Source organism: Anabrus simplex, chromosome 1 (genome assembly GCF_040414725.1).
Source record: "Anabrus simplex isolate iqAnaSimp1 chromosome 1, ASM4041472v1, whole genome shotgun sequence".
NCBI classification, from domain to species: Eukaryota; Metazoa; Arthropoda; class Insecta; order Orthoptera; family Tettigoniidae; genus Anabrus; species Anabrus simplex.
Window position 1 is genome coordinate 239,065,499 of NC_090265.1, and position 27,859 is coordinate 239,093,357.

General features: G+C 40.6%; 1 protein-coding gene across 1 annotated transcript in view; it reads left to right on the forward strand.

Moving 5' to 3' along the window:
- LOC136864442 (organic cation transporter protein) overlaps positions 1-16,058 on the forward strand; it is a 112,216-nt gene extending 96,158 nt beyond the window's left edge. Inside the window, exons 10-11 of the mRNA XM_068225764.1 lie at positions 12,925-13,106; positions 15,585-16,058. Coding sequence (XP_068081865.1) covers positions 12,925-13,106; positions 15,585-15,740 — 338 coding nt within the window. The 3' untranslated portion in view covers positions 15,741-16,058. The remainder of the gene's footprint in view (positions 1-12,924; positions 13,107-15,584) is intronic.
- Positions 16,059-27,859: the final 11,801 nt, after the last annotated feature.

The following is a 27,859-nucleotide window of genomic DNA, read 5'->3' on the forward strand; positions in this document are numbered from 1 at the left end:
GCCCGAGAAAAGCCATCGTGAATGTCCCATGCTGGTCCATTAATAACTGGTGTAATCGCCTGACTGTTGAATGTAGGCATACAAACGTACATGCACTGTGTCGTGCAAGTACCGGATGTCAGCTTGTGGGATGTAATTCCATGCCTGTTGCACTTGGTCGGTCAATACAGGGACGGTTAATACCGGTGTGGATGACGCTGGAGTTGTCGTCCAATGACGTCCTCTATGTGCTTAATTGGGGACAGATCTGGAGATCGAGAGGATCTAGGCAACATGCGACAGTCTGTAGAACACGTTGGGTTACAACAGCGGAATTTGGGGGAGGGGAATGCATTATCCTGTTGGAAAGCACCCCCGGGAATGCTGTTCCAGAATGGCAGCACAACAGGTAGAATCACCAGACGGGCATACGCATCTGCAGTTAGGGCGTGTGAGATAACCACGAGAGTGCTCCTGTTGTCATAGGAAATTGCTCCACAGACCAGAACTCCCGGTCTAGGTCCAGTGTGTCGACGCCTCAGACAAGGTGGAATGCAGGCACTCACCTGGCCTACTTCTAACCAACACACGGCCATAACTGGAACCAAGGCAGAAACGAATTTCGTCGGAAAACACAAATGAAATGAAATGAAATGAAATGAAATGGCGTATGGCTTTTAGTGCCGGGAGTGTTCGAGGACAAGTTCGACTCGCCATATGCAGGTCTTTTGAATTGACGCCCGTAGGCGACATTCGCCTCGTGATGAGGATGAAATGATGATGAAGACAACACATACGTCCGGAACCCGGTCTTCTTGCGAGCGTACCTTCTCGTGACCACTGCTGCCTGCACGCACGCACAGTGGTGACATTCCTGCCAAGTCGTTCTGCAATAGCGCGGAAGGAAAATCCACCTTCACGTAGCCCTAACACACGGTCTCGCTCAACCGCAGTGAGCTGTGGATACTGGCCTCTTCGTCGTCGTAAAGGCATTCTTGACCCGCTCACAGTCACTCTGTCCAATCCCAGAGGTAACTAACGCTCTCGCACAGTACAGCCCGTATTCGAAGCAAACCTGATGTGCAGTGTCATGGAGCCGCTATTAGCGCCACGTTAATGCGAAATATAAGTCATCTTTCAGATGTATAAACACACCTACTAACGTTCCTTAATGTAGCACAACCCGTTCTTGATGTTTGGATAGTTTTTCCGCCAATGTAGGCCGGTATACTGAGAGAGAAAAATGTAAAACAAGCACATTTCTTGGTTCTGATAACAATTTATTCGAGTGTCTTATACTTGAAAGTGTACGAGGTCAGACAAATAGAACAAACACAATCCCTTTGTTAATGATAAAAATAATTTTAATGGAGTGTTTTGCACTTGAAATTGAGTACATTGGACAACAAGTTTGAAACATCGTGGGGAATACGTAATAATTGAAGAGTGTCCGTTCAAAAGGCGCTATTTCCACTCGAAGAGGGTTGTGAAAAAACGCAAGGAAACGTACAATAAAAGGCACATGGAATGTACCCGTGATCGGGTATGGTACTATTTTTAAGGAATTATTTCTGGTCTGGATTTCCCACGGCCTTCGAAAGTACTCAACTTTACTTCAAGGCATATGGACGAAATACTAAAAATAATTGAAGTGGAAATAGCACCTTTAGAAGAGACCCTCCTCAGTTGTGTTTGTTCTACGGCAGAGGCTCGTATGCGGTGTACAGTCTTGCCCAAGCCACGGACGAGTGAGGTCGCATTGAGTGGAGGGTCCCGGGAGTGGGAGGTGTGGGTGAAAGTGCCGAGAGCTGGAAGGTTGTGGAGAAGTGTGCCGACAATGATTAGTGTAGAGCAGTACAGGGCGACGGTAGGAAGATGGCAGGGAAGAATGAAGAAAGAAGAAATGAAATTAGGAATGTGTTATATGGATTTGGAGAGAAAAGGTGAATTACTGCTATCAGCGGCGGTGATTATAATTTTGCTATGTATTGGGGGGGTCGAGTTGAACCCAGGCCCGACCCCTAGTAGAAATGAAGGGAAAATATGGACGCATTCAAAAGAGCCGTAAAAGAGGTGGTGGAAGAAGCTGGCCCTTTTGAGCAAATTAAAAATATGATTAAGGTACAAACCAGGGAATTTGAAAAATGGAGGTATGGTTAAGAGAAACAACGGAAGATATAACAGCACAAGTGAGACATAACACTGGAGAAGTTGTAGCATTAAGGGAAAAAATAGGACGATTAGAAAAGGAGAACTTGAAGCTGAAAGTAAAAGTGGAAGCCAATAGTTTATATCGAAGAAAGAAGTGCTTATTTATCTATGGTGTGCCTGAAGAGTTGAGAGAAGACAAAGTACTGACAACTTACAAAGTTGTGGACTTAATACGGGGGAATTTGAAACTTAATTTTAGTGAAGTAGATATAGATGATGTGCAGAGGGTGTGAAAAATTAGGGGCAAAAGGCCTATCAAACTAGAACTGTTTTCTACGTTGATGGCTGATGCTGTGATAAGAAATGCGAGTAATATGCAGAGAGAGAAAATATGGATCAAGAGAGACGTGGGATGGGAGACGATTAGGAACGAGAAAATACTTAGAAAACACAAGATTTGTGCAATAAACCAAGGTTTGAGAGCGACTATTAAAGGGCAAGAGCTAGTGGTAGCAGGCAGAAATTGGAAGAAAATCTGGACTGTAAATGGAATGATTGACTTAGACAGGAGGATAAAAGAAGACGAAGAAAAAGTGAGTAGTGCAACGAAAGGTGGGGAAGTGAGGAGAGATATCAGTATCAGTGTGCAGTGTGAAGAGGGTCAGGGAGAGACGCTAAGTGAAAATGTGATCATAAACAGGGAAGAAGCCCAAGTTCAGGAAGAGAGGACAAGTGAAAAGGTGACCATAAGAAGTGAGGAAGAAAGGCAGGGGAGGGAAAGCAGTGAAGAGGGCAGGCAAGGAAGGGAAAGCAGTGACTGAGAAGTGAAAACAGTAGAGTAAGCAAGATCAGGGTAAACAAGTAAGGACAGAGGTAACCCGGCAGAGGCTCGGGCAGAATTTCGATCTGAGCCGGGGCGGACAGAGAGATAAAGACTTTAGGGCCATGTTGGCAGCTATTTATAGCAAGAAGAAATAACAATAATAAAGCGAGTAAGTAAGTTATTAAGGGCATGATTGTCGAAGAAGTAAGAGATGTAGGTGGTGTTGTGGAGTTGGAAGTTATGATGGTATTATTTGTGAAGGCTGAAATGTGGTGATGGAGAAGTAAGTTATGACGTGTTATGGGGCTGAAATGAGGTATTGGAGAAGTGATGGTATAAGATGGTGGAGGGCAGAAGGAGAGTGTAAAGAAGTCGAGGTGGTATTTGAGGTGGAGATGGTGTTAGATTGCTGAAATGTGGTGTTGGAAGTTTTTGAGGGCTTGGTATGTATGAGTATGTGTTATGATTAAATTAGGAGGTGCTATATTGTTAAAATGAGGTGTTGGAGAAGTGGTGATATAAGATGGTTGATGCAGAAGGTGAGTGTTATTGTCGAAGCATGGATGAATATGTAGGTAATGAAGTGTGTTTAGAAGGAGAGTGTAATGGTCGAAGAAGTAGAGGTGGTATATGAGGTGGAGTTGGTGTTATATTGCTGAAATGTGGTGTTGGAAGTTTTTGAGGGCTGGGTATGTATGAGTATGTGTTATGATTAAATTAGGAGGTGTTATATTGTTGAATTGAGGTGTTGGAGAAGCGGTGGTATAAGATGGTGGATGACAGAAGGCGAGTGTTATTGTCGAAGCATGGTTGAATATGTAGGTAATGAAGTGTGTTTATATTTGGAGATGGAGGAGTGGTGGTACACGTAATAGCAGAATTTAAGCGTGGAAAGGGATGAGATTTGAGAAGTGGTGTTTTGTTTGAATAATTGTCTTGAGGTGTTTTATTGGGTGGAGTTGAAGTTGTAATAGATGTGTCTGTATAGTGAACTTGACGGTGAAGGTGGTATGTGTTGGTATAAGAGGTATAATAGGTATAGGTAATAATGGAGTAAGTTGAAGTTATTTGCATGTGAATCTGTGCTGGTATGATATAGGAACAAAAGTCGAATGTAAGATACAAAGAAAATTGGTAAAGTAACGAGTGTATTGCTATAATATGTGAAAGGTGGTGTTAGAGAGGCGGTAGATATGAGTGTTTGGTATTTATAGGTGAAATTTTGGTTTGGTGGCGTAATGTGGAAGAAAGCTTGGTAGGTAAATCTGATCATTTAATTATGATTACAAAAGAGTAAGATGAGGAGCTATTTTGAAGGACGAGATGGTATATAGTGTGGAGGCAATAGTATTTGTGAGTGGTAGGGAATTTTTGGAGGTGGTGAGGTGATTTTAATGCGGGTTGGTAGAGATGGTTTTATCTATTGCTGAAACTTTTGGATTAGGGAGGTGATATTATTGCCTTTGTGTTTGGTATGCAAGTGCTGAAATGATGATTGATTAGTTGTATAGTGATGTAAGTGTGGAGTGAAATAAGGACAAATGAAGAATATGGGAGTAAGTATGTGTAAAATGTATGTGAGTTTGTAAGAGTGAATACGGGTTGGCAAATGGTGAGTCATTGATGTATTGTGTAATATACAAATCTATTGGTGGCGAAATTGTGGAGACGGAGGGGTGTAGGAGATATGCATTGCTAAAGGACAAAGTTAAAACAGGTGAGGTGTGAGGTAAACACAGTTATGGCTAACGAGGCAAGGTCTGCCTGAGCACAGCAATGCAGAGTGGGTCATGTAGAAAAACAATGGCTGTGTGGAATGTGCAGTGTCAACAAGGACACTTGGTAGAAGGAGTTGTCTGGCTCCGGGATCGCGCATGTGATATTATATGTTTATATTGGCAAACGGTTCATAGAGGGAATCAACCGTTCGCCAGCTGATTATTAATGGTATTATTATTATTATTATTATTATTATTATTATTATTATTATTATATTTAGCTATTCATTTGTTTATTTGATAGTTGTAGGGTGGCTTAGGTACAACTCTATTGTGAACATGTATTGGGGCTAAACGCCTGTGTTGTTCATTAATAAATTCAAAATTCAGGATACTAGGCTCGTGGAGACAGGTACGATTCACCCGCCTGCCGCGCGCATTCTTCAGTATGCGGTGTAGTCCAGCAAACAGGCAAGTGGACAAGAGCATCGTGTCTCACACTAGTCCTATTGATTGTCAAGTACTACTTCATTGTCTTATAGGATAGGTGCAACAACGGACTGGCAGAAAGGCGTGATTGTACTTGGGCAGTCGATAGGACTCAGCCTACAAGAGAAGACAGACATTGGCGGTGTGTCACCCCTGCAGCAGAGCTTTCCAAAGTAGCAGCCGCGGAACCCTGGACTGCTGTGTTGTAATGTCAAGTGTGCCATGGAGTTGACGACAAATTTACGGCAAAACTAATAGCGAGCTCCCTTGATGCTCAGAGTATTAACAATAAACTGATCTATTCTCCGGACCACCTTTTGAGCAGACTAAAGCGGAAGTGAGTGTATAGACCAGGGGATGGCGCGGGCGACAGGGGCAGCGCCTTCGGTGTTGTCACACGGTAGGTGAGGGGGCAAGAGGGGTGCGCTACTCAGAGCGAGTTTTGGCAATGTTGCAGTCAATGCGGAGCTGCCATACTTACTCACTCAGTGGATGTCCTGAACACGTGTGCTTCGCTTTTACAAAAACAGTGCATGTGCGTATTGTGTGCTAATTCATAATTCTTGTAGTCTCTTGTACGTTTGTAGGTTTCTTCTTACTCGTTATTGGATATTATTGTGCGATGGATCCGAACAAAAATTCACCAGACTGTTATCAATTGAAGAAGAAACGCAAGATTTTTACTTCCGGCGAGAGAAATATGATTTTGTCTGTTTATAAGCATTTCCGAGCGAATAGTATTGACGACGGGATTAGTTTACCTCGTGTGCTGACCCCGGTTCTGATTCTGACTTGGGTGTGCAGCCACTCGATAGTGACACAGATTAATTACTGCGGCACAAGGTAAGCTAACGCTGAAACCTCCTGCATGATAATAATAATAATAATAATAATAATAATAATAATAATAATAATAATAATAATAATAATAATATGTAATAATATTTTTATAAAAATATATTTGTAATAACTAATTTATTGAAATTGTACTGGACAAAGCGGAGGTGGGACAGGTTTTTGCCTGGATCCCCAACTTCATCAGTCAGTTCCAAGTTAATTCCAGTACGAGTAGGCCCATATATGGATGCCGTTATGCATCAGTAGACTAAGCGCCATTTGACGAAAATTGAGATTTTAGCGCCAACTTGTAGAGGAAGGCTTGAACTATTTATAAAAAATTCCCCACTGCATTACAAGAGGCCGTTAGTTGTTAGTAAACAGAAAACCTAAGCGACAAAGCGGGAATCAATTAAAATGTAAATTGCATCAGTAGACTATGCGACGTTCCAGTTTGCATCATTAGACCAAGCGCCACATTCCTCACTTTGCGCGCGGATGACAGCGAGGGAGCCCGCGTTTTCGATAGTGCTGACATTTTTACGTGGTGATACAATGAGTGGTTTATCAAGTGACGAAGTTCAGCGATGTATCAAGTACTTCCAAAAGTAAGGAGAAAGACAATGCTACTAATGCAGCTTGCTACGAAGGTTGAGTCTGAGAATCATTCTCTAGAATTTGATGGTGAATCTCAGGAAGTAAATCTAAGTCAAGACAGGGACGACCAGGGGGAAAGCAGAGTTCCCTTTTACCAGGCATTAATACCTTTGTGGCCAAAAGGAAAACCTATCTCTGAAGCCAAACTAAGAGACATTAGTTCGCTGATGCACCTAATACCTGCAGATGCCAAACAATTTTACCAGAATCTTCAAGCAGATTCTGACATCGTGGATGACGTAGATGGATTTAATGGAGGTCCTGATTTCGATATTGAATGAACTGAGAGCAACAGTCGTATTACCTGTCCAGTGTTTTGTGTGTATTTATGAGAGAAAATATCTTTAATCACATTTTCTGTCTCAAGCAGAACAAAACTTACCCTTAGGCTTAAAAATATCACGTCAATACTGTACTCTCAGAATATAATAGGCCTATCGTGAAGGAAAATCCATTCAAAAATTGTATAGACTACAATGTCTTACCATTTGTATTTGACTCAGATAAGTTGAAATTCCTCAAATCAGTAAGTCGTTATACCAACGACTTTAGAGAATAGCTTCCCTTATAGAATTTCTCCAGCCGGGCTGAGTGGCTCAGACGGTTGAGGCGCTGGCTTTCTGACCCCAACTTGGCAGGTTCGATCCTGGTTCAGTCCGGTGGTACTTGAAGGTGCGCAAATACGTCAGCCTCTTGTCGGTAGATTTACTGGCATGTAAAAGAACTTCTGCGGGACTAAATTCCGGCACTTCGGCGTTTCCGAAAACCGCAAAAGTAGTTAGTGGGACGTAAAGCAAATAACATTATTAGAATTTCTCCATGTAAAACTTAATGGATCAAGCACTTAGCGGGCCTTTTCAGACAGTAGGAGAATCAGTTTTTAATCATGGCTGCCGCCACGTTATATTTTTTGAAGTTTTACTCAGTAGGTACTCAACAGTTAGGGGTTATTTGTGTAGCATCGTGATACATTATTCAGAAGTGAGAAAATCTTTAAATTGCATCAGTAGACTAAGCGCCATTTCTTCAAGAAAATCTATGAAGTGCGAGTGTAAAAATGTTAAAATTTGGTGAGAAGGTACAATCTATTATCCCACAACACCAGTAATACCATATTTAGCAAAATTATGTTCGCTCGAATTTACACATAGAACCAAATTCAAACGCGATTATCTCGCAACCAACTTTTGGCGCTTGGTCTAGTGATGCATAACGGCATCCATATAATCCTCACTTCTCTCCCTTTTTCATAAATCGCTCGTGAGTAGCAACTCATTTCAATCAGTAATCAGGCCATATATTTAGATAATAATAGTGAATAATAAATAATAAAATATTATATATATATTTATTGATAATAATAATAATAATAATAATAATAATAATATGACATAATACTTTTATAGTCCGCCTCTGTGGTGTAGTGGTTAGCGTGATTAGCTGCCACCCCCGGAGGTCCGGGTTCGATTCCCGGCTCTGCCACGAAATTCAAAAATGGTATGAGGGCTGTAACGGGGTTCACCCAGCCTCGGGAGGTCAACTGAGTAGAGGTGGGTTCGATTCCCACCTCAGCCATCCTCGAAGTGGTTTTCCGTGGTTTCCCACTTCTCCTCCAGGCAAATGCCGAGATGGTACCTCACTTAAGACCACGGCCGCTTCCTTCCCTCTTCCTTGTCTGTCCCATCCAATCTTCCCATCTCTCCACAAGGCCCCTGTTCAGCATAGCAGGAGAGGTACTGGTCATTCTGCCCAGTTGTATCCCCGACCCAAAGTCTGAAACTCCAGAACACTGTCCTTGAGGCAGTAGAGGTGAGATCCCTCGCTGAGTCCGAGGGAAAAGCCAACCCTGGAGGGTAAACAGATTATGAAGAAGAAAAATAATATTTTTATAAAAATATATTTGTAATAGCTAATTTATTGAAATTGTACTGTGAAATTGTACTTAGTACATTAAAATTGTGAAAGCCTCCGTGGCTCAGGTGGCAGCGCGTCGGCCTCTCAACGCTGGGTTCCGTGGTTCAAATCCCGGTCACTCCATGTGAGATTTGTGCTGGACAAAACGGAGGCGAGACAGGTTTTTCTCCGGGTCCTCCGGTTTTCCCTGTCATCTTTCATTCCAGCATCACTCTCCGGTATCATTTAATTTCATCTGTCAGTCATTAATCATTGCCCCAGAGGAGTGAAACAGGCTTCGGCAGCCGGCTCAATTCCTGTCCTCGCCGCAAGATGGGGCTTCATTTATTCCATCCCTGACCCGGCCATTGACTGGAAAACAGATTGTAGTTTTTCACATTTAAAATCTAATTCAGTAAATTAATTGTTTAAAGTTGTAAGCCGTTAAAAAACTGTATGGGATTCTAACACGCATACGTTAATGTATTAATTATCTTAAATTCATTCGAGGTTCAATCCGTGAGCTGTGCTGTATTGTAGTGGTGGAGTACTACTTTGAATCGCGCGCCGGGTCATTTGGCAACCACGGCGAGTGTGACGAGACAATGACGTCACTTCCGCTTTAGTCTGCTCAAAAGGTGGTCCGGAGAATAACTGCATGTAGCTTTTTCTACCAATATCTAGGCACACAGCACATTTCAGTTTTAACTGACGACACTAGAGAATTTCCCATGCATCCTACAAGGTGTGCCACCATGTGAACATCGCGAATCTTCACATTCCAAACCGGGCGAGTTGGCCGTGCGCGTAGAGGCGCGCGGCTGTGAGCTTGCATCCGGGAGATAGTGGGTTCGAATCCCACTATCGGCAGCCCTGAAGATGGTTTTCCGTGGTTTCCCATTTTCACACCAGGCAAATGCTGGGGCTGTACCTTAATTAAGGCCACGGCCGCTTCCTTCCAACTCCTAGGCCTTTCCCATCCCATCGTCGCCATAAGACCTATCTGTGTCGGTGCGACGTAAAGCCCCTAGCAAAAAAAAAATTCACATTCCAACAGAGTGTGTATCGAATGATACGCTAGCGTCAGAGTTACCCACTTGTGTTCCTCCAGTTGTGCTTCTTCTCAATTGTGTGTAGTATTGTTAATGTGTATAAAGCGGCGGAAATGGAGAAATTTGTGTTAAAAAGTGAACTTTTGTCAATTTTGTGCAGCAGGAATTAAGTGGAAACACACCCAAATTGTCAACTTATTTATGTCACAATGCAACAGCAAGAACTCGAAAGTACGGCTGGATAATAATGCTTGTATGGTACCGGGTACGTTATTGCGACATATGCGTACATAATACAGTGACTTGCATGACAGAAGAGTGGGCTATTTCAAAGAAATCCTGAAACAGAGAAGAAAAGACTATTTAGTTTGTTCAAAATATTCAAGACCTCCGACAGAGCTCAAGAATGTACTTATTTTTTGAAAGAATTGAAAAAATATGCTACCGCACGAGGTTATAGAGAGAATCATCATTCCAACATGCTGTGCGATATTGAGAACCGTGTTTGGTCCTCAACATGAACCTGACATAACCAAAATTCTCTTAGCTGATAACACAATTGAAAGACGTATTGACTATCGTCTGAAAACATTGAAGATATTGCTAGAACTCGCATTGGTCAGGCAAATGCGATTCCTGCAATTCAACTGCATGAATTCAACGATATCAGCAAGCTTGCTCAACTCCTTTGTTTTATTAGTTTCATTGTAAGAAGACAAAATTGTAGAAAAATATCTGTATTTCAAAAATTTCCTTCTACCTCTAAAGGAAAGTACATTTTTATAGCAAGAAGTGAGTGCAGAGAAACAATACTTTTCTCGTGACATAACTGCGTCCAGACGGGCACAGATGGCGCACCGACAGTAAAAGGATTCGTCTCACTGGCGAAACAGAAAAACGAAAATCAAACATGATAATACATTGTTTTCTACATAAAAGCTGGTGACAAAAATACTGAAGAAGATTTAGAGTCAGTTTTGGACATTATTGTTCAGATGATGCATTTTATTAAAACTTGCGACCGGTAAGGATCCTCCTCGATACGTAAGTACAGTGGCTATCCAGATGCCGAGTGTTTAGTCGTAAATAAAATTTCAGAGATGCTATGTTGAAATTATTTGAGAAAGAAAATAGCATTGACAAATGAATTAAAAGGCGACCTATGGAGTTGAAAGCTGGCATATTCGGACATATTTGAAATCCTCAACAAGACAAATAAGGTCATATTGAAAATCTTCTGACAGCCACAGGCACAATGGCAGCTTTAAGAAGTAAAGTAGATATTTGGTTAAGTAAAGTGCTTGACAATGATTCTGAAATGTTTTAAACGACGTCCAAATGTCCAATGAGAATCAATGGTGATTTATGATCCCTTACTACTATCGAAAGAAAAATTGAAAGGGTACTTTCTACAATAATTGATATTCACCACTTGCGAACGTCAACTTAGTGAAAAGAAGAGTTTATGGACTTGAAGACAAACCGTACATTACAACAGAAGTTCGAGTAATCGGATTTGAACACTTTCTGGATATCGATTCGAGAAGAATTTCCTCTACTGAGTAAACGTGCTTTCATTATTTTGCCAGAGTTTTCTGCAACATATAGGGGTTGCCTGGCTGAAACGTAATGGGGTGCTCGGTTGACCCGGAAGGACGCGGGTTCGATTCTCCGCCAGGAAGTCGAAAAATTTGAGAAACGAGATTTCCACTTCCGGAGGTGCACATGGCCATGAGGTTCACTCAGCCTACACCAGAAATGAGTACTAGGTAAGTTTCTGGTGGCAAAGCTGGCCGGGCGTAGAGTTAACCTCTCTACCCCACCAAGTGCCGAGGTTACGGATAATGGAAGCCTTTACCCTCCACCTTTCCAAGGGCCTTCATGGCCTGTACGAAGATGACTTTGTTTCTTTGTTTTGTTTTTTACAACTAATAGGACACATACAAGCACAGTGAAATGTGAGAATGTTAGATGAAGAAATGCTTGGATTTTTGCCATACACCTGATCTGATACAAAAAAGATTTGTAAAATTCTCATGCTCATGCAAGTCATTAAACTTTTCTGCAAACATAGCACTTAACTTCTCAATGACATTAGGCCTACTCTTATGAATGTGTAGTGTTGTAGGTCTTCTTAATGATGTTTAATGCTTTAAAATTACAAATCATGAGAGTGTCGCGAAGTGTCTACTTACCAATTCGTAACGAGGAAATAGTTGCTAGGCATCCTCAGAGATGGTCCACATACGACGATTTCAGAGTGTACACTACTCGAGGGATTGCATTCCTTAAATATTTGGAGTAGGGTATACTGCTTTTAACATCTTTACACAGAAAATCACAACTACAGCGGGCTGAAAGTCTCAAGAACTTGACATAAGAGGGATGGAATCAGGTCATCTGGTCCTACGAGTACCATTTCTGTCTTTAAATGAGCAAATTCCTGACGTCTGAAGGTCCGTCTTATGTTTTGGGAACATTTAACTTATTCCAAATCGAATCCTCTTGTCGCAGTCGATATTCAGTTGAACCAACCAGGCTAAATTCCACTTCTCGACGATGTACGTACTATACGCAGGTCAGTGTGGCTTTCTTCCAACGCCCTTCACGCTACTTGCGTATTAGCTCTCTCGTTTCTCCCCATGCGATTTCAACCATATCTGCTCTGCCACTAAAATTACGATATATCCTAAAATATTCAAACAAATTACATGCTGTAAGAAGTATTTTTATTCTGAATAAGATTGTTCGCTTTTAGATTAAACACATTTAATTACATATTTGTAAACTTAATAAGTATCGTATAGGACGAGTCTCTCTATGGAAAAACACGGCAAGTACACTACTATTGTTTGTTAAATACAGTTTGCCAAATTTGGAGGAGAATACGCATCGTGTTCCATAGCCTCTAGAAAGTGATACAGGTATACTCAAAGTGACTACTGAGGGAGCTGCCGATCTCGATCTTGTGTCTCGTATGGCTCAACGTAGCCCCTTTTACATGAGGCGCACTCATCACCAGTCTGCCCCCAGATTGCAGTACGGGAAGGTCTGGTGCACTTACGCTTTAATTGCGTATGTTATGAGGAGTGTTACTGACAGTTGCTCTAGCGTCATCACATGCAGGCCTGGACGCACAATTGCTGCCGTAGCAGCGTAAAGTTGTTCTACAAGAACGATAGTGAATTGGACTGTACATCTCGGTTTGTTATCTTCTTTTTAGCATCTGAATCATCTCCTTGCTTTTTGAAGTTGAGGAGAGACTCGCCCCATATATTTGGTTGGTGTATTATTCCTTTACAATGTAAGTTCCTTCTTTTTTCAGATATGCCAGGATTTATTCTCACATTGTTCTTGCTGGGCAAGTTGGCAATTTCTGTATCATTCAGCACACTGTACGCCTTCACAGCTGAAATATTCCCCACGAGTATTCGTAACTCTCTGCTGGGCACCTGTTCAATGGTGGGACGTATTGGAACTATTCTGGCTACCCAGACACCTTCTCTGGTAAGAAAATTCAATTGTTCAACTTAAAAATCCATAATGTACACTGTTGTACTTATTACACTTACAGATCATTCCTTTCAGTTTAACCAACATTTTTTCACACGATACCCCAGCCACGATGTACCTCGATTATTTGAATTAATTGTAAAATTTGTTGATCCGGATTGCAACGACTGCACATCCCCCCTGATTTGTAGCAGGACCTTCACCTACCGTCAACCAACGGCATCACTTCAGTAGACCTTACTTTATTGCTTAAAGAATTTCATTTTTGACTTCGCTCTTCTTTTCCAACTCGAGTGTTTTTATTCCTGTCATTTTTCTTTCAATGCTCTTGATTTTATTTTCCAGTTGCATATACCTCCTGCCTTATAGAAGTCTGATGGCTTCGTTACTGTCGGTTTTGTAACTCAGCACGAGGAAACATCAGTTATGGAGTAAAAATGGCGTCGTGAATTACTTTCCAGGTTACTGATATCTCAAAAACTGAAGATGTTACGGACGTGAAATGTGATATTTGGAATATCCTTTAAAAATAAAGAAATACGAATATTTTTGTTTTCGGAAATCCACTTAAAGGGGGGTGGGGGGTAGAATTAAAAATTATTTGAAATATTTGTATGAAGATATTATTATCTCAAAAAGAAAAGACGTTGCAGACGTGAAAATTGGTATTTGGAATCTGCTTTAAATGTAAAGAAACACGCATTCCTTTGATTTCGGAAAATCCTATGAAGGGAGGTGAAGGATTTGAAAAAATAATTGAATTAATTGTATGAGGATACTTACATCTCATAAAAACTAAAGTTGTTACAGATGTGAAAATTGGCATTTGGATCTCCTTTAAAAACATCTCATAGAAACTAAAGTTGTTACAGATGTGAAAATTGGCATTTGGGTCTTTAAAAACAAAGAAAAACGCATTTTTGGTGGAAAGTCATCTTGGGGGGCGGGGGTGAAAAGGAGTATATTTCCTTTCGTGAGGACACATATCTCAAAAAATGAAGATGTTACAGTGGTGATAACAGGTATTTAGAAGATCCTTTACTACTAAATAAACAAGTATTTTTTCCGGAAAATTCACTTAATGGGGGGAGGGGTGAAAGGAAGTTAAAAAGTGAACTCTTTTTATGGGGTAACTTATATCTCAATACTGAAGGTAACAGACGTGAACACTGGTATCTGGAATCTCCTTTAAGCATAAAGAAACACGCTTACTTTCTTTGGGGGGAAATGGGGAATCAGCTTAACGGCGGTTGGATGGAAAAGGAATTGAGACCAATTGATTTTACTGTTCATAATGTACTTGATTCTGATCATAAACCGATAATTTTTATTCTTTCCTGGGTTCGTTTTCAAGAGCCATCTTCTCCTTTGAAGAACTTAAAGTTAGATTACAGTAGATTTTCCTGTCACATAAATAAAAATTTAAACACAGTTGAAATAAACAGTCGGAATGATATTACCAGTGCAATGGTTCACGTCTATAGTAAGGTCAATAATGCACGGAAGTATATCATTCGTATCGCCAGAATTCCCGCGCAATTGCCTATGCGCGACATAGACATGTGCTGGTCACATTGTCAACAATGACAACGGCAGCAGCAGATGTAATTTACCGCGAAGTAGCGGTCCTGCATCTTCCCGCGGCGTCCAGAACATCAATAATATTAATAATAATAATAATAATGATAATAATAATAACCTAAATTTAATTAATATCACCCACCATAATAATAATAATGATAATTTTCTGGACCGTTGTCAAAATGTGTGGACCACACTCGGAACGGGTCCTGACCGGGTAATGACCACGAATGCAGTTCGGGCTCGTCTTCAGTACCGCCATGGTACCCAAGACGACACCACGCCGGATCTCCTCAAGGATTTGTCCATATTAAAAATGCTTATAGGAAAAGGAGGCAAAGTTTTAGGGCCCAAGTGACCGGGCGGAATACCTGGAGCTAGCCCGGGAATTCCGAAATCGATTGCTGGAAAGAAGTATTGAAGAATGGGAGGAACTTTGCCGTCAGGTCGCGAATTTTGGTGGATTCTATATAAAATGTTAAGCATTCAATTAATAAATTCAGTATAATACCGTAGCGAAGCACGGGTATCTTGCTAGTACAATTATATACAAAATCACAAACGCGGTGAAAAATACGGATGACGGTGAAATATTGACAGCAATGTAAAGAAATGAATGACTTTGTGGCAATGAAGTAAGACAGTAAGGAAGTACATTACCAAGTGTGATTGTCGTACCTAGGTAGGATGCATGGTCACTCTAAATTACGAACAAATGTTAACATGTAACGAATAATGGGGGTACGTGGGTTAAATAATGCATTTTATAATCATAAAATATATTTATTCGTAGGGTACATACAGCAACTGAAAATCTGACATATTTAATGTTTGAGATACCATGTATATTCTTCTTCATTTATGTCGTGACTTTCTGTTCTGTGATTTCAGGGGAGGTACATGGGTGCTCTACCACCTATTCTATTTGGCACGGTCTCTATCATCGGTGGTGTACTGGCTTTGTACTTCCCAGAAACAAAGGGCACAAAGTTACCTGACTCCGTGAAGGCATCCATGGAACTGAGTTCAAATTGTGAACATCACTAAACAGTCAGGAAGAAGACTAACATCGTCTACACTGTGGACTGCAGTCAAAAAGAGTACGTGACGTAGAGTCACTATTTTACCGAAGTACTGATAACATAATCCACGACAAGTTTTGAAGCGCTGGAGAGTTCTTAGGCCGTGTTTTGTTTCCTGAAGTTTGAATAGCTATCACAAGTGACATTGTTAGAAACTCTTCACTTCTAGTACTTTCTCTTCATAGTTGCAGAATATTTCAGGACGATTTCAAACCCTATCCAGTTTGTTCTGTTTTTATTCTATTTTTTTGTGAATTTTGAGGAAGGTAATAAATGTATCGAGAATTTAGATGGTCAGATATGCTAACATACATTTCCCAATTTAATTTGTATTTTTTGAAGCAAGTTCAAATCGCTTAATTCTCCTTTGAAGTAATCTTCATCTGATGACATGGAGGGTTATTTTTTATTTAGTTTGCTTCCTTAATTTCCAGGATGCTTGACAGACAAAACACACTAAAAACATAGTTTCAAATTTCACTTAAATGTACACGTAGAAATGACGTCGATAATTTAGGATGTAATGGTTATTCGAAAAAAAATTTAAATGAGAAAAGGACAACCAAAGAGACCAGGGATAATATATAAATCCTCATAACTGTATTAGTAATGACTAATGGCATATAATGGCGACGGATCACTTCATCACTGATCTTTGTCTTTGAATATACTGGACGGGATGCCAAGCTTTATGCAGACCACACATGAAAAAGCATGGAATGGTCCCACGAACATCAATCCGATTACTTCAATTTGGCTCAGGTTATGTTTCTGTTTGTAATATGGTCCAATAGGCTCACGCATGTCTCTTCTTTTCGTCGACATTTGTAGGCCGTTCCGAGTCAACTTCAAAACTCACGGCTTAATCCAGAATGTATCCTTTAGTGGACCCAGGTTTACGGGCTATTATGTCGATTCACCTGCGTAAATCTCTGGGTAGCGATTCCTGTTACTTATTCATGTGTGTTGTATCAAGTCTTCTGAAGAGAGACCGCTGGCATGAGAATGATGTGATAAGGAATGTTCCGCAAGACATCCCCATGTGGGCAGAAACCGAAGACGTGAGGTAGGGTTAAAAGTGGTGTAGTCCACAGACTGAGCAATGTTTCACATACATTCAGTGCATGTAAGATATATTTTTGGAAAATTTTAAGTATTATTTTTGAATTCGCAAAGCTTGGACTGAACACATTCTGGAATCACATCCTTCAGTTGATATATGGTAGCTTACGATCATGTAAAGGTAAAGTGCACGTGACACCGTCAAACAGATCTAGCCTTTTTGGGCACAGAATCTCATTAGCTGGGAACAATCTCTTTATGTGGAAAAATGAGTTCTTTTTCACATTCACAACCCTAGTTCCGTGACATTCTTAGTGTAGGAATTTCCAGACATGAAACCAGAATGATACATGGGCTGTGGTACGAGATTTTTCTCTTTAAAAATAACTTTCATAAATAGAAATGAACTTACATGTAAGAAGTAGCAATAATATTTCAAAAATAAGGTTCCTAGATGGAAACCATAATTTAGTTTCATTAATTGGAAATGTTAACAAAAATTAGCAATAATATGAATAAAGCTTATGTTGATATTTCCACGTTCCGGTTTAATTAATTTAATTGCAAAATATACACTCATCGACAAAATTTTTTTGTGTTTGACGTAGTGTACCCGACAGGGGCATGATCTAAGGACCTTTGGCTAATACTGACCTTCCAAATTACAGATGCAATGCTATCTGAGAAAAGGGACATCGAAATGAATTAATATCCGCATCATTACGATGTATAAATTGAGTCTTCAGAATTTATATTACAGGATTTCTTTGTTTGCGACGTATTGCGCAATATTGTCCTTTGTGTAGTTGGAACTCGGGGCAGGAGCCAAGCCTACCTACACCCAGGAGAGGTTATGAATGAGGATTCCCCATGACATCACTCAAGAGAAGACATCCCTTCCTCACGACTGAGAGAATGAGCGGGGACAGATTTTTTCGAAGCGGAATACCAGGGCCATCTTTATTTTGGACTAGCCAACTTAATTTTCTACGAGATAAAATTTATTCAAATCTGAATTCTGGAGTCGTTCTTCACTTTAAAAGAGACAACTATGATTGAGCCATTTATTTAGAGTCGCTAATGTCATATTACATGCTAACTTTTCATACAAGAAAGAATACGGCCTCAGTTATGAGTGGAAAGTTACCGAAGGCCATCTGGTTATCGTCACCGCCCACCCATCAGATGGGAATTCACCAGAGCAGAGAGGGGGAAGCTGGACAGACTTTAATTAATTAAAGGAAATCTAATGAAGGATAATTGGGCGGTTATGTCTCGATCACATCAGGCGGTTGCTGGTCACCTGATCGTCGTACTATTAAACCTCAAGGTGCCGTGTATGGGCCATATGCAGATTAGGGGTGGGAGAAATGATCCCTTTGTATAAACCACTGCCGAGGGCGCAGTCACTCACTCGGGATTTTCAGCTTGGTGAGGGCGGAGCTATATTCGCTACGCTCGCACTAGTACTTTGTTCCAGTGACTTAAACTTAAATTTTCAAGTGAAGTCAAATCATTCGTCTAAAAAAATGAAAAGAGTTAGTCTCCGTGACATCTACGTGAATATTTAATGAGCAGTGTCGTATCGCGAACTTACAGTGCAGAACGTAATAACAGTATTATTATTACTGTAGCACGGCAGTGCCAACGAGCAACAAAGGCTAAAGTAGCTGTGATAGACGGAATTCGGTACTGAATCGCGAGTGACGGGATAGTATTCAAAGTCGGGGTTGGGGTTCATGTGGTAGGAGGTTTGGAAGAATAAGAAATCGAGAGAGCAAGGGGTGCTTTCGAGGAGGATTAGAGATATACAAAGGCAAAAATGATTTGAAGAATGTAGACAAAGAGGACTGCTTAGTGTTTTTAATAAAGTTATGGAAGTAGCAGAGATAAATATTAGACATTTAGGTAGGTTAAGTAGAGGAGGGTTATTATGGTGTCTGATGGGATTATACAAGAAGAAGGGTTGGTTAAAGGGTACAGATAAGACATAATGCGTATTATGTGGGATAGCAGGAAATGATGTACACGTAATTGGCAATTGTAATGTGACGGGAAAAATAAGTAAACAATTGAGTGCCAAACATCGCGAATTATTAGAAATAGGAGAGGAGCAGAAAATTATAAGGTGGATTATCAGAGAATCGGAAGACGGAGGGGGTTTAAACAGGTATTTATGTGCGATAAAGGGAATTTGTGAAAGGAAGTTACGAGAAGAAGGTGCATAGAAAGAATAGTTAAAGAGTTAAGCGAGAAGAGTGTGTAAGAGTGATAAAGTATACTGGTAAGAAAAAGATTTGTAGGGGTAGAGTTGATTAATGTGGTTAAGGGTGAAATGTGAGTAAAGGCCTGCTATGTGCTAAATTTGGAAATACCTTGATAAGTTCAGGTTGGTGTAGTGTAATTAGGATAGGGTAGTGGTTTAGTGACTGCAATTATAGAAGGTGTAATCGTTATTGATAGGGCATGACGTTATGGTTCTGATAAAACATGCATGTGAAAAAATTGATCTTAGTTAGATAATTGGCAACATGATGTAATTGTTGACTAATAAGTGAACTGGAATCTATCTGTAACAATGTCAGTGCATATATGAAGAAGTGCTACGTCAGGAGGCGATCAAGTAGGCAATGGGATGAGGCTAACGAAATGTTTAAGTCAGCGGATCTGAAATCCAGTGCACTGTTGTAATAACTATGTGGAAAAGTTTAGGTGTGAGAGATCAATGGGTAGGACTACACTTAATATTTTTGTGTTTTTGATTGTCTTATTTTTATTTTTTATTTTATTTTATTTTATCTTATTGTATATTATGGGAACATGTAGTTGGGCAATTGCCTGTTATAAATAAATAAATAAATAAATAAATAAATAAATAAATAAATAAATAAATATATAAATAAATAAATAAATAAATAAATAAATAAATAAATAAATAAATAAATAAATAAATAAATAAATAAATAAATAAATAAATAAATAAATAAAACAACTAGGAAAAGAACTGAACTTACCAGTATTTACAGACAATGCTGAAAGTGATCTCCTTCAGCTGCAATGCAAGCTTCACATCTTATAATGAGATTTCGAAACACACTTTGTAGTTGTTATGTTCAGCCAAATAAATTACTCAAATTATAGATACGATAACTTTCACGCGGTACTCGAGAACTTGCTCCGAATTACACTACACCAACCTGAACTTATCAAGGTATTTCCAAATTTAGCATATAGCAGGCCTTTACTCACATTTCACCCTTAACCACATTAATCAACTCTACCCCTACAAATCTTTTTCTTACCAGCATACTTAATCACTCTTACACACTCGTCAGTACTTTGGGCGTGCTGTGAGTATCTGGCGCGCTTAACGAGAGATAAGCATAATATACAGGGTGAATAATTTAAAAGTTCAGAGCGGAGTGCCGAGGATTAGGCACGCTCGGAAGCAGAGACAGCCAGCGCAGTGCCCGCAATGACGAACAGGCATAGTCGGCTCAAAGAAGCGGCATGATTACGCCTATAGAAACTAAACGAAACTGAACTCACCGGCTATATAGATACTCTGGACAAATAAGTAAATGAATGAACAAATAAATAAATCAACTAGGAAATTAAACTGAACTCACCAGTAATAAATAAATAAATAAATAAATAAATAAATAAATAAATAAATAAATAAATAAATAAATAAATAAATAAAACAAGTAGGGAATTAAACTGAACGCACCAGTATTTACAGACGATGCTGAAAGTGATCTCCTTCAGCTGCAATGCAAGCTTCACATCCTGTAATGAGGTTTCGAAACACACTTTCCAGTTCATGGACAACGATATAACGCACAATGTTCCTAATTTCAGTCTTTAATTCTTCTGCAATTCCAGGATTGTTCCTGTAAACTTTTCCTTTAAGATTTCCCCATAGATAAAAATCACATGTGCTTAAATCAGGCGAACGAGGGGGCCATGAGCCTTTACTAATGATCTGATCATCATCTAACACTTCCCGTAACCGTCGCATGGAACTACGCGCCGTATGGGCCTTTGCACTATCCTGCTGGAAATAGCCGTACCTTTTCTCTTCTTCGGCCAGTTCAGCAAAAAATGGTTCCAGAATGTTGTGAATATAAAGGTCAGAAGTAATCGTATCCTGAAAAAATATCGGACCGATAATTCGTCGGGCACTGATAGCGCACCAGACACCCACCTTCACATCGTGCAGTGGTCTCGGCTGTAAAATGTGCGGGTTGTCTGTATCCCAGATTCTATCGTTCTGTGAAGTGACATATCCACTCAAATGAAACCAGGCTTCCTCGCTCATAAAAAGAAAGTTCGGATCCACAATACCGTCGGGAACACTATTCATTAGCCAATTGCAAAATCGTATTCTTGCATTGAAATCTGTAGGTAGTATGTTATGGACTGAATGAGTCCTATAAGATCATAATTGTAACAATTTTGTTGCATTACTTGCTGAAGAAGGTGAAATACCACTTCTTGAGCTACTCTCCGAAGCGACTTATGTTCACTGATCTGGAGTCTTGCCTGTATATATTCTAACCTCTCCCATGTGAGAGCTGTTCTCCTTCACTTCTTTTTCTTATTGCTTACGGAACCAGTACTACGCCACTTGTAAACGAGGTGATGCACGTAACGTTTTGATTGTGCTGTCGCACCTGGAAATTGTCTACGGAATTTTCGAAAGTACCTTTTAACGGGTTTCTTCTTCTTGTACAAATAACACTCGACCAAAACTATTCTTTGCTCTATAGTGTATTTAACCATCATGATAATAACCTCACAACATACCTGAAAAGTCCAATAGTTTCTAGCGAACTGAGGGACAGAGTGCTAAACGGCTGTGCGCTGGCAGTGAACACTTCGTATCTCGCCAGTGTTGACACAAGCCATATGGGGCTCGCTCAGGAATTCCCACGACATGCGAGCAGAAGTCTGAACTCTTAAATTATTCTCCCTGTATTTTGTGTGAATATAATCTTCATTCTTCCATTATCCATTTACCCCAGTCCTCAATAATAAAGGTAGTATTAATATTACAATTATTGCGTGTGAATGCACATTTGTAATGTAGGGATGAATGATAATATAGCACCCTGTAAACATATTACTTATTCCTCTTGCAGTAATGAAAGGAACATATACGGTAATGCACTGTCCTGTACTATTCAGATGAACATGTAGAGTAAAAAACATATATGCTTAATAATAATTGTTACAGGGTTACCCGTGGAGCAGAAAGAGATTAAAGAAGGTGCCGGGGTGAATGGGTCTATCTACAATATCAAAATTAATTTAAAACTTGAACTGAAGGTTACATTTCTTTTAGAACTTCAAACTTAACAATTTTTCATAACAATGAACATCAGGTACCATGACAATTTTATAAATTGGAAAATTCAAGATTCAGACCTTGACAATTCTGGGCTACAAGCCCCCAGGTTACAAATTTACAATTGAAAGTGGTATTATGTAGTTAAAAGCAGAAATCCTCTAATTCAAGAGCACTTGCTCCCTAAATTACAATATTTAGCCTCCCAAAGGCACACTTTACTGTTACAAAACTTTGAAAAAGAGCTAACAGGCTCTCAGTTTCTTACGGCCTACTCAAGGCAACATAACATCAAAATTTACAATCTCTGGCCTCACAAGCCACGAATTACAAATGGAAATTGCTTAATACAGGGGTATTAGTACCCAACCTACAGGGCCGTTGCGAAAAAAGAACAGGTTAAATAAAACGGCTCGAACACAAACAGTGCTGAGGCTGTTACCCCGACAGAGCACTCGTTGCGATGGAGCAATATTCCATAGAGCTGAGACTCTTACCCCGACAGAGCACTCGTTGCGATGGAGCAATATTCCATAGAGCTGAAGCTCTTGCCCCGACAGAACACTCGTTGCAAAGGAACAATTTTCCAAAGAGCTGAGGCTGTTACCCCGACAAAACAGTCGTTGAGATGGAACAATGCTCCACAGTGCCGAGGCTGTTACCACGCCAGAATACTTATTGCGATGGAACAATGTTCCATAGAACTGAGCTTGTTACCTTGCCAGAACACTCGTTGCGATGGAACAATGTTCCACAGAGCTGAGGTTGTTACCCCGTCAGAATACTCGTTGCGATGAACAATTTTCCATAGAGCTGAGGCTGTTACCCCGACAAAACAGTCGTTGAGATGGAACAATGCTCCACAGTGCTGAGGCTGTTACCTCGCCAGAATACTTATTGCGATGGAACAACGTTCCACAGAGCTGAGGTTGTTACCTTGCCAGAACACTCGCTGCGATGGATCATTGTTCCACAGAGCTGAGGCTCTTACCCCGACAGAGCACTCGTTGCGATGGAGCAATATTACATAGAGCTGAGGCTCTTACCTCGCCAGAACACTCTTTGCGATGGAACAATTTTCCATAGAGCTGAGGCTCTTACTCCGACAGAACACTCGTTGCGATGGAACAATTTTCCAAAGAGCTGAGGCTATTACCCCGACAAAACAGTCGTTGCGATGGAACAATGTTCCACAGTGCTGAGGCTGTTACCTCGCCGGAATACTCATTGCGATGGAACAATGTTCCACAGAGCTAAGGTTGTTACCTTGTCAGAACACTCGTTGCGATGGAACAATTTTCCAAAGAGCTGAGGCTGTTACCCCGACAAAACAGTCGTTGCGATGTAACAGTGTTCTACAGTGCTGAGGCTGTTACCTCGCCAGAACACTCATTGTAATGGAACAAGCTGAGGCTGTTACCTCGCCAGAACACTCATTGCGATGGAACAAAGTTCCACAGAGCTGAGGTTGTTACCTTGCCAGAACATTCCTTGCGATGGACCAATGTTCCATAGAGCTGAGGCTGTTAAACCGACAGAACAATGCTCCACAGAGCTGAGGCTGTTACCCCGACAGAGCACTCATTGCGATGGAACAATATTCCATAGAGCTAAGGCTGTTACCTCGAATGAACACTCGTTGCGATGGAACAATTTTCCAAAGAGCTGAGGCTGTTACCCCGACAAAACAGTCGTTGCGATGTAACAGTGTTCCACAGTGCTGAGGCTGTTACCTCGCCAGAACACTCATTGCAATGGAACAAGCTGAGGCTGTTACCTCGCCAGAACACTCATTGCGATGGAACAAAGTTCCACAGAGCTGAGGTTGTTACCTTGCCAGAACATTCCTTGCGATGGACCAATGTTCCATAGAGCTGAGGCTGTTAAACCGACAGAACAATGCTCCACAGAGCTGAGGCTGTTACCCCGACAGAGCACTCGTTGCGATGGAACAATATTCCATAGAGCTAAGGCTGTTACCTCGAATGAACACTCGTTGCGATGGAACAATGTTCCACACAGCTGAGGCTGTTACCCCGACAGAACAATTGCGATGGAACAGTGTCCCACAGAGCTCAGGCTGTTACTTCGCCAGAACACTCATTGCGATGGAACAACGTTCCACAGAGCTGAGGCTGTTACATCGCCAGAATACTCATTGAGATGGAACAATGTTCCACAGAGCTGAGGCTGTTACGTCGCCAGAACACTCATTGCGATGGAACCATCTTCCACAGAGCTGAGGCTGTTACCTCGCCAGAACGCTCTTTTCATTGGAACAATGTTCCACAGAGCTGAGGTTGTTACGCCGCCAGAACACTCGTTGCAATGGAACAATGTTCCACAGAATAACACAACGAAACCTATTAGGAAGCGCGCTTCCGTTGTTACCTCAACAGAATGCTCGTTGCGATGGAACATTGTTTCAAGCTCACGGGAAACAGGTATAGCTCAAAATACCGAATGCTACACATGGGCTGATCGAATAGGAGGAAGGAGAATGAATAATGAAATTAGTGATAAGATCTATGGGAAGTTCCTTGTTTTCTCCAGTGGAAATCATATTATAATATGGATAAAAATTGATTCAATCAAGAACCATGCTAAGTCGTAGTGAACTAAAATAAGTAATTATCAGGTATTATAGAATGACGAAATAACTAATGGAATAATAAAGGGTTGAGGAAGAACTGCTACCTGTTACAAAAATAACAGGGTTAGTTGAGTTACATATTATTCTGGTAACATGTTCCCAAGCCGGAACACTCTTATCTTAACTGTTACGTTAAATACCTCGCATCTCTAGTTTCTATTGTTGTTTTTAATGAGAAAAACGTCAATTTAGTTTTTGAGGGAGATGTTCAAAACCACTGCTGATTGAATTGTATGTACCACGCCTAAATGACATGTTTTTACTCAATACGAACCAAATAGTCAAAATGAGAATTATTGAATTTATTCAAGGTGGAAAGTTATCAAATGAACGTACGGCGAACCTAATGTTAACACTGGTATAATGTTAATTCGCTCAAGTATGAATAACAGTCACAAATGCAACGGGCCGGCACTGTTAACGTTATCGTTACATGTTACGTTACATGTATACAACACAACGAAACCTATTAGGAAGCGCGCTTTCGTTGTTACCTCAACAGAATGCTCGTTGCGATGGAACATTGTTTCAAGCTCACGGGAAACAGGCATAGCTCAAAATACCGAATGCTACACATGGGCTGATCCAATAGGAGGAAGGAGAATGAATAATGAAACTAGTGATAAGATCTATGGGAAGTTCCTTGTTTTCTCCAGTGGAAATCATATTATAATATGGATGAAAATTGATTCACTCAAGAACCATGCTAAGTTGTAGTGAACTAAAATAACTAACGTAACATTTTTCGAAAATTTTTCAGATATTTATCCGTTTTAGGTCAATTCAAGACCGTATCAGTGGTTTTCAGCTTTCATGTCCGTTTGTCTGTTTGTCTGTTCCACCATCACGGTGAAATGGCTGGATATATCTCAACCAAACTTCATATTTAGAGTATACTCATCCAGAAGCAGGTTTTGATATGAATATTATTTAAAACTACGGAATAGACTGGGGATTTATAGTGAATTCAAACCAGTCATTTGATATTTTCCCATACGCTATTGATTTTTATAAAATCTGTAGACTATGTGTGAAACGTCCTTTCAGTTTAAATAATTTTTGTTATTTGCATAATTTCACTTACTCTTCAAGTGACGGAGAAAACTGCTAATTTCTATCGGTTTCACGCTCTGCGTCGAGTGATGGACACCCTAGTAGACCGATAAAGAACCCACTTGTTACCATGGCAACGTCTCTGGCTGCTTGCCAGCAGGGAAGTAAGGTAATGCCATTTTCGTCATCATTCCTGTAAACTCGTGGTAGTTCGTTGGGTAGAAGGTGTGGGAGACGTCAAGCTGCCATTCTGCGGGATATTTGCGGAATACCGTTGGAGGTTACAATCGTCTTCGAATAGTATTATGCGTGGCTCTTAATATTTCAAGAATACTGTGGAATGTAGCCAATTATTTCACACCGTAAATTGTTTTCTGGCATTTGCTATAATTTTTACTGTATTCGTCTCCTACTTCCGTATTTTGCTTTAATTTCTTGCCTCTGACTTGCCTCTTTAGGCACAAGTAATAACACCATAAGTCATCTTCTTATTTGAATACCTGAAAACCACTGAGCCTAAATTTCTCCTCTGTTACTGCTTCCTTAAATCCGTAACTCGTAACATCAGAATTTAGTAAGTGACATTTCATTTTTTAATACATCCACGTGATATGTACGTATTTTTCCCATGCGGCTGACCGCAGTTATTACCCTATCTTCAACTGATGTCAATTTTCTTAACTAGTTTACTTTCTTCCTTAATTCCTCCGTATGTACAACACGAGTGCTAATTACGAAATCTGGTCTCTCTTTCCTTTGAGTGATACTGTGCACTGTTCCTTTCGTGCATTTTCTCCTTCGCAGTCTGTGATTTCACCGATTAAGACGCATAACGCACCGTTAACTGGAACTTATTTAGAGGCAGTAGGTAGGTAGGTAGGTAGGTTTTGACACTTTTGAGAGCTGATAGTTGGCAACTAAAGAAACGAGCTGCCCTTGGAAAATCTTAGCTCGAATCTTAGAAGTGAAGCTTCCACGGTGTGAAGAATTAGTTAATTTAATTTCCGGGTTGAACCGTGTTGTACTTGTACGCATATCGCGTACAGTTTGCCGACGTTTCGAATACATTGCAGTATTGCCTGGGAGACTGATTACCTCGGATCGAGTAAGGGTATTTTAGTCGCCTTGACAAAGAATACTGCAATGTATTCGAAACGTCGGCAAACTGTAAGTGATATGCGTACAAGTACAACACGGTTCAACCCGGAAATTAAATTAAATAATCTTAGCTCGAAGTCTAAAAATACCAAGTCATGTCTAGGGCGTCTGAGAATGCTTCTGAACGTGATGTCGGTTTGAATGTGGTCAGATTTAGGAAGACATTTGGGGAACGGTGGTGATAACAGGGCAGGTTCAGCTCACAGAGAGAACGTCATTGAAAATGTAGGGTGTCTGAGGCTGTTTTTAATAATGTTGCTTTACGTCCCAAGGTTTCCGAAGACACCTAGGAGCCGAATATTTTGTACCACAAGAGTCGATTTATGTATAGGTGGATCTACCGACAAGAGCTTTGTAGATTTCCAGATTCCCACGAGCTTCACATGCCATCGAACTACGGCAGGATCAAACCCACTACCGGTTTTGAAATTTGGGGCTCTTCGTAAGAATGCAAATATTTCTTTCACCCAGTGGGGTAATTTCCCAAAGCGATGACGTACAGTTTTCATGGGCTCAAACGTTTCCTGAAAGTACTCATATTTACCCCCCCCCCCCCCCTCAAATGAAGATGATCGGTCGAGTTGGCCGTGCGGTTAGGAGCGCGCAGCTGTGAGCTCGCATCCGGGAGATAGTGGGTTCGAACCCCACTGTCGGCAGCGCTGAAGATGGTTTTCCTTGGTTCCCCCCATTTTCACACCAGGCAAATGCTGGGGCTGTATCTTAATTAAGGGCCACGGCCGCTTCCTTCCTATTCCTAGGCCTTTCCTCTCCCATCGTCGCCATAAGACATACATGTGTCGGTGAGACG